General features: G+C 39.5%; 1 protein-coding gene across 1 annotated transcript; it reads right to left on the bottom strand.

The window, feature by feature from the left end:
* Positions 1-3,730: 3,730 nt before the first annotated feature.
* On the bottom strand, positions 3,731-5,015 carry LOC137955006 (pentatricopeptide repeat-containing protein At3g53360, mitochondrial-like). Its single transcript, XM_068801893.1, has 3 exons — positions 4,655-5,015; positions 4,229-4,581; positions 3,731-4,051 (listed from the first exon to the last, which is right to left on the bottom strand). Exons 1-3 carry the CDS (start codon positions 5,013-5,015, stop codon positions 3,731-3,733), a joined length of 1,035 nt encoding a protein of 344 aa, XP_068657994.1.
* Positions 5,016-8,177: the final 3,162 nt, after the last annotated feature.

Raw genomic sequence — 8,177 nt, 5'->3', positions numbered from 1 at the left:
AACAAACTCCCTTTGGGTTGCCTCCCAAGCAACACCTTTGTTTATTGTCTTTGGCTCGACTCAATGCTTCCATAATTAGGGGTCATCCCACACATAGTATTTGGTATCACTCTTGACCTTATCTCTTTGATCTCTAGAAAAACCAGGAGGTAAAATATTAGTAACTAAATAATTTATAATATTCGAATACCAAAGTAATGTCACACTCGCGGTGAGCATTTTCTCATCAGGGAACGTTTCCTGCAAATGAAGTTCATCTTACACATGCTTTTCTTTTTGCGGTGCACTAAGTTTACTGAAGATGATCACTGGTAACATTCCTCTATCTCCAAGGAACACGTACTTCAGGTGACTGTGGAAAGGCTTCAAATCTGGAGTGGGAGCCTGCAAAACAGAGGGTAAAGGCCTCTCGTTAGAAACTGGTAACACAATATAAAGACCATTACTGGACTACTATAACTGTGGAATATCATTCAACGCTGCAACAGTTTCCTGCAAATCAGAACTCAAGGCTAACTCATCATTCTCTTTCTCAAGATGCTTACTAATGGCAACTTCCAATTCATCTTTTCTATCAAGTTCAAAAATTTCCTGTGCGAAAGGTTCAATCACATCAATAGAATAAACAGGATTATCATCACCAGGATATTTCATGGCATCATAAATGTTAAAATTAACAATTTCACCATCAAATTCCATGGTAAGTGTGCCATTATGAACATATATCGTAGTCTTGGATGCCTTTAAGAATGGTCTTCCTAACAAAATAGGAGAATTTTGGTCACCGTTTTCCATATCAAACACATAGAAATCAGTAGAAAAATCAAATCATTAACTAGCACAAGAACATCCTCAACTACGCCCTTAGGATAGGCATTAGATCTGTCAGCCAATTGAAATACAACACCAATTTTATTCAAAGGTCCAAGTTTCAAAGAATCATATATAGAATATGGCATGATATTAATTGAAGCTCCTAAATCTATCATGGCCTTCTCAAATCTGGTGGTACCTAATGTACAAGGAATAGTAAACATACTGGATCTTTGCACTTCGCAGGGAGTTTTCTTTGAATAATTGTAGAAACATTCTCCTCTACTCTTACCTTCTCACACGATTTAAGTTTCTATTTCCTCTTAATTGTGCACAATTCTTTCAAGAATTTAACATAACTAGGCACTTGTTTAATAGCATCTAAAAATGGAATATTTACAAAAAGTCTCATATAAATCTTTATTTTGCTTATTTTTACTAGAATCTGCCAAAGCTTGAGGAAAAGGAGGAACTGGTTTATAATTAGAAAGAGGTGGAAACTTACGCTTAGGTATGTCATCATCATTGGAAACGTTCATGTCTGCAACGACTTTTTTCTCCTTTTCTTGATCCGACGATGCAGGGGCTGCCTTTACCGGAATCTCAAACTCTTTACCACTTCTCAAAAAGATTGCACTTGCATTTTCTCTTGGATTTACTACCATTTGAGAGGGTAATTTCCCCGAATTTTGTGCCTCTAGCCAACTAATTGCAGTTGTCATCTGACCCATCTAATTGTCCAAACTTTGAATACTGGCCCTTGCCTCTTGTTGAAATTGTTTCATCTCCTATTAAAATTGCATAGTATTAGTCTTAACAATATCTTCTAAAGACATACTAGAATTGAAAGTTTGGCTCAGTTGTTATCTATGGGGATATGGTTGGTTATATTGCTGGTAACTTGGGTGATCTTGAGTTGTGGGCTGATTAACTTGTGGGTTCGCATAGCTAAGGTTGGGATGATCCCTCCATCCCATGTTATACATATTCGAATAGGGATCATACTTCCTTTGAGGTTGTCCAGGAAAACCATCTGCCGCATTCACTTGCTCAGTAGGCTCCTCTTGAAGAGTTGGGCACATATCGGTTTAATGCCCTACTACTGAACAAATCCCACAAGTCTTCGCTATTTGCGTATTACCTACAACCATTTGACAAACAAGAGAAGTTAGACTTGCAACTTGTTGTTCAAGGGAGGAAATATTTACCTCATTAACATTCTTAGATGGAAGGTCAAGCCTTGTGCCAAATTGTTGATAATTGCCCCCCATATTTTCAATCAAGTTTCTCGCGGCCTCGAGACTTTTATCCACCAAAGATCCTCCACTTGCAGCATCAATCATACTCTTATCAGTGTGTAGAAGGCCATCATAGAAGTACTAGATAAGAAATTGCTCGCTAATCTGATGATGGGGGCAGCTTGCACATAATTTCTTGAAACATTCCCTGTATTCGTGTAGGGACTCTCTGTTATGCTGCCTTACACCACAAATTTCTTTTGGCTGCCCTTGAAGCTAGGAAATACTTTTCCAAAAACAATCTCTCCATCTCATTCTATGTGGTAATACTCCCAAAGGGTAGATAATAGAGTCAATCCTTACCCGAATCCTTCAAAGAAAATGGAAAGGCTCGTAATTTAATTTGTTCGTCAATCACTGTTATGGTCCCGGATTTGACATAGCGATTCGTAGGGAGGAAGAAGAGAAAGATGACAATCAAACTGAAGGAAAGCTTGAAAACCTTAGGTTCTTTGAGGAGAATGCATACCCCTGTGTTCGTTGAGGAGTACTCCAAACTTTGTTTAACCTAATTCAAGACTTATTTTTTTCTCATTACTCTTGCTCCTTAAATTGGGTTCACCCTTACAAAGTTCAAGATAAAATATTACAAAAATGCCCCTATGGCCTATTAATTCTTTAACTGAAATAAAATAAAGCAAATTAAAAAAAATTAATTAGACTCTAAATAACTTATTAATGTTATTGTGTGTTTAACATTACGCCTCCCCCTCCCCCCCCCCCCCCCCCCCTTGGAGAAAGAGCTTGTACTCAAGCTCGACGGTAGGGTCTGCTTGCTGATATTTCCACCTATTCCCAAGTAACATCTACGGTATCTGAGTTAGCCCTCTGGACGATAAAACTGGAGCATTCCACCCGAGAAGCAAAAATTTATTTATTTATTTATTTTTGTCGACACTTCCAACATCACTTGTTGTACACACCCCAATATGGATAAACAACCAAACAAAAAATTGAACCACCACCTGCTCCAAACTGACAACTTCTGCTTCGACATTAACAACTCTTGTGTGATCTGCCCCAACGGTTGCCTCATGGGTAAAATTCAGCATGTCCCCAATAACCTCAGTAACCGGATTGAGCTGATTTCTAATTATGGCTGGCTGCCCAAGTTCATCCAGTGATCCTTGACTTGACAGTGCATACAATGCTGCTATGGCTCCACAAAAATTTTAACACAAGTTAGAGATCAGGTTGTTCTTCTTGTCCCTTTGAGAAAAGATTGAACGAGCACTGGTAAGGTTTCCCAATTGGCAGTAATCAGCAAAGAGAGCATGCAATGCTGGTAGAACTTGCTGGTCCCTACTACCAAAAATAGATCGAGCATCATTGATTGTTGTATATTTGGCATACCTGGCAACCACTGTCACTATTAAATGGCTACTCATAGGAATATGGTTTGTATGAACCAAGTCATGAATCCACAGACCACTATCAAAGTCCTTCAATAGGGCAGAAGTGGAGAGGACTGAAAGACCAGCAACACCCTTTATATTAATACCTGCAGACCTCATATTTTTGAAGAGCCCAAAAGCCTCTTCAGTTGGCATATGCTGGGACTAACCGGCTCGACTCAAAACAGCCACCCAGCAAGCATCGTTTGCAGTATTTGGAAGCAGTCATTGTTCAGCAAATTGCTCAACATTCTGTACTAAAATACCCTGAGCGTAAGCACTTAGCAGCATGCTGAGCAGACCCAGGTAAGTTACTAGTAGCTGTTCTTTATCACTAGCATCTATCAGAGACGGTAGCTCATAATGCTGCTTCACTACAGGAGAGAGATTGGAACCACACAGAGCCCACTCACTGGCCACTTCAATACTGCTGGAACAGTGTGCAGGGTTGAAAAATAAATTTACTGTAACCTCTAATGTTCCCGTGGCAGTACCCACATTATTTATTTGGACAGCATACAAAATTTCTGAGGCACTATTGCGAACCTGCACCCAACACTAGGATGAATCCCTCTGAGCATGCCAACACAGATCTTGTTGGCTACATTAACCCCAACAATAGGTGGATATCTGCATAACCCATGTGCTGCAAAAACAACAGCTTCTTCTAAGGATCCATGGCTGTCAAAGACCAAAAAATTTCTGGAGCATCTGCTCAATTACAGCCAAAGAGTTATCTAGATTTCCAGAATTAACAGCACGTGTTTCATTCTGCACTGCCACTGTTTTCAGCACTAGTTTCTGGCTGTCTAGTAGCAATGTTTTTTGCACTGCCACAATAGCACTGTGTCCTAGGCTGTCTAGTAACAAATTTTGCTGCACTGCCACAACAGCAATGAGTCCTTGGCTGTCTAGCAGCAATGTTTTCTGCACTGCCACATCAGCACTGTGTCCTAGGCTGTCTGGCAACACTGTGTTCTGCACAGGCACAGTAGACATCATTTTGTTGAAGAACCCATGAGCCTTTTCAGGTGGCCTGTTATGTGCATACCATTGCTGTACTGAGAACAGCCGCCCTGCAGTCACAATTTTCACTCATTGGAGCCAGTCCAAGGTCCTCACATTGGCCAGCATGCTATACTAACATACCATGAGCATAAGCAGAAGCTGAAACAACATTAACCAAAGTGACAACATCTGGTAAGGTAGAAGATGATCTCAAGCGGTGAAACCATGACAGGTCTTCAATCACATACCCTTTGAGAGCAAATCCACCGATCATTGTGTTCCATGGAACCATATCCTCAGATAGATTAGATGAGAAAATAAAGTTGACATATCGAACCATACCACATTTTGCATACATATCCACCAGATCATTCCTTACTAGAGCATCTTCCACTAATCCAAATTGAATGGCAAGCAAATGGACTACTCGAACCATTTTCACCTTCCTTAACAGCGAACATGCAGAAAGAAGGCCAGATATAGTTACAGAATTGGGATTCATAGTTTCCCACTTCTTTTCTTGCAAGAGCTCTATGGCCTCGCTAGTATGGCCTCTTTGTGTAGAGCCTAACATCAGTGATGTCCATGAGACTGTCCATTTGGATAAGTCCAAACGTTATTCAACACCATCTTTTAGATGATTTTGAACACATTCGGTCTAGCTGTGCTTGACCACTGAGCTATGGACCCATGTATGAATTAGAATTGCAATTGCAGCAATTCGCTATCTAGGAGCTGCTCTCAGCATATTTTTGCTTTCTAGTTCTTTTGCGCCACTAGAAATTGATGGCCATGGATCATATGCAAAATCAATATGCCCACGCAAAACTGCAGCACTTATAGGCTGTCTAGTCTCTGCCCAAAATTTGATTTTTTTCCTATCCACAGTAATAAAAATCACCCCTCACAGCCCTTTTTGTACCATTCCCAGAATCTTCAAACTTCTTCGCATAGAATGGCAGTACTCCCCCTTTCTTCCTGGCATTTCATTAAACAACTGAACGGCCTCTTCCATTTTCCTTATCTCATCTCCAGAACTCACACCAGGTGGAAGAAATGCCACGAACAATTGCCGAGCAGCATACATATCACCCAAAAAATTAAGCACAATGTTTTCAATTTGACAAAGAACAGATGTACTGTTGTTGTTCTCATCAACAGAAAAAGAAATCACCCAATGAAAATTTTCAACCATTCTCGGAATCCCCAAAAAATTCACATCTTGCATTTCAGACCCAAAAATCGGAATTCCGTAAAAATTGGAGTAATCGCTTTGTTGCTTTGCATCACGGAACAGAAAACCCCCGTCCCCAAAATTCGAGCAACGTTGCTGCTGCTCAACCCCTTTGAGCCCCATTACCGCCATGAGAGATGCGTTTTGTAATAAAATTCGAGGGAGTTTCAGAAACTTACCCCAAAATTTGTCCTTGTCGACTCTCACAGGTCTTGATTTCTCTTCCTGCTGTCAACCCCATGTCTTCCACTGTGGTTCCCCTTTCTCTCGTCGCCCTCTCTCCCATGTTCTGCTCTCCTTGCCGGTTGCCGGAATGAGAAACCCAGGTGGCTGTCTGGAGAGTTGGGGAAAAACCTTCTTGGGCTTCTCGGGGTAGTGATTTTGGGGTTCCAACTTCTTCCGACGAAGCTTTCCCCACTCAGCCCTTATCTACTAGGGTTGTGCTGAATACCCTCCAATTTCAAATTTTTGTCCCCAATTTCGGATGTCCAGGTGCTCGACTGCGCCACTAGAATTCCTTTGGATTTTTCCAGCCCGCGGCCTTTCTTCCCGTCCATCACTGCGTCTGCTCGAGTGAGTTTAGGTCGTATGACCTGCTCTTCTGCAGCAGCAGCAAGATGCCTCTCAATTACAAAAATTTTAATTGAGGATTCACTCCATCATGCAAGGTTCTTCCCATGCTAAATACCTTGCACGTATTTTTTCCAATAGATCACACATGTCAATCTATTTTTCTTAGGACAGAGAATCGATCATTGTGTTCCCGCTTTGATACTTGTTGTTACGATCCTAGATCTGATCTAACACAACGATTCGTATGGAGGAAGAAGAAAAGATAAAAATAAGCTGAAGGGAAGCTTGAAAATCCTAGGTTCTTAGAGGAGAACGCACACCTCTGAGCTCGTTGAGGAGAACGCACACTTTTGAGCTCGTTGAGGAGAGCTCCAAACATTGTTTAACCTAATTCAAGACTTGTTTTTTCCTCATTAGTCTTACCCCTTAAATAGGGTTCACCCTTTCAAGGTTTAAGATAAAATATTACAAAAATACCCTTATAGCCTATTAATTCTTTAACTAAAATAAAATAAAATAAAATAAAATAAAAAAACAAATTAATTAGACTCTAAATAACTTAATAATGTTATTGCGTGCATAACAATCACCCCCGTGGGTTTCATATTCATGCATACCACACGAAACTTTTTTATATGCTTGTGAGGATCTTCACCTACAAGACCATTAAAAGTGGTCAAGAGATATATTAGTCCAGATTTTAATTCAAATGTAGTAGTAGCATCTTAAGTAGGGAATGTTATGCATAAGGGTTGTTGATTCAAACAAGGGGTTGCAAGCTCTTTCAAAGTTCGATTTCTAGTCATGACTTCCTCCTCTAAATCAGGTTCGCTATCAAATGGGGAATCAAGAGCTAGATTGTTTTCTTCAGAATTCCTCCGAGCTTCTCTCCTTAACCTATGCAAAGTTCTCTCTATTTCTGGATCGCACTGCAAATCACCTTGATTAGAAGATCGATTTATAGTCATAAACAATCAAGGGAACTCTAATAAAACATGTAAACCAAATTAGGAAAAATATAGATTAATGAAAAAAATAAAAATTCTAAAAACCCTAGAAAACAGTGGAATTTGGCTTTAGAGTTAGAATTCTGCAAAAATTGTAACAAGGAAAAACTAACAATTTTTTTTCAAAAATTTCAAGAATGAAATAATGATCACAAAAAGCACAAAAATCAACTAGAATCATTCCCCAGCAACGGCGCCAAAATTTGGTGTGCTGTCGCAGGCAACCAAAAATAAAACCTATACCCCTAAAAATATATATAGTAGTGCGAGTAAAGATAAATCCCACGAAGAGTGATTAGTCTACTTTTATGCTCTGTGAACAAGGATGGGAGGGTTTGAGTATAACAAAAACACTTTTAAGAAAAACAATGTAGAAACAATTCAAATTAAAAGAATCAAAATCAATCAAAAGAACAAACCTTGGTCTAAATCAACATCCACCATAAGAATTTCACAATAGATCATCGATGCCAGCATATATCAATTCGCACTTGAGTATTCACCATTGGAACTATCTTCTTATCTCTCCTTTCATAGTTAATTAGAAAACAAGTGATCTAATTAACCCTAACTACTAAACAACCCAAGACAAGTGCTAAAGGTTTAATCTAGGAACAACCTTAAGAATTAGAGAGATTGATAAAGCTAAACGACACAAGCACAAGTAGATGCATTTAATATAGTCCAACGTTCTTCTCAAGATCTAATAATTTCTCACGCAACAAATCACCAAATCTAGTCCAACGTTCTTCTCAAGATCTAATAATTCCTGACGCAACAAATCATCAAATCTCGATTGCTTCATAGGTTAGAGGGATCAAATAATTACGGATTTGATATCTAACCTAGT

This window comes from Aristolochia californica, unplaced genomic scaffold (genome assembly GCF_029961685.1).
Source record: "Aristolochia californica isolate CCGP_79_NKW_82.1479 unplaced genomic scaffold, dmAriCali1.0.hap1 SCAF_2, whole genome shotgun sequence".
NCBI classification, from domain to species: Eukaryota; Viridiplantae; Streptophyta; class Magnoliopsida; order Piperales; family Aristolochiaceae; genus Aristolochia; species Aristolochia californica.
This window is presented reverse-complemented; position numbering and strand designations above follow the sequence as displayed.

Excerpts from the sequence above, each read along its gene's own strand:
- LOC137955006 (XM_068801893.1), bottom strand. The coding sequence starts at position 5,015 with ATGAATCCCAATTCTGTAACTATATCTGGCCTTCTTTCTGCATGTTCG. Across the intron at positions 4,582-4,654 it reads AGCTTCTGCTTATGCTCATG|GGCGGCTGTTCTCAGTACAG; the intron begins GTATGTTAGTAT and ends TTGTGACTGCAG. Across the intron at positions 4,052-4,228 it reads ATCTAGATAACTCTTTGGCT|GTTCGCAATAGTGCCTCAGA; the intron begins GTAATTGAGCAG and ends TGTTGGGTGCAG.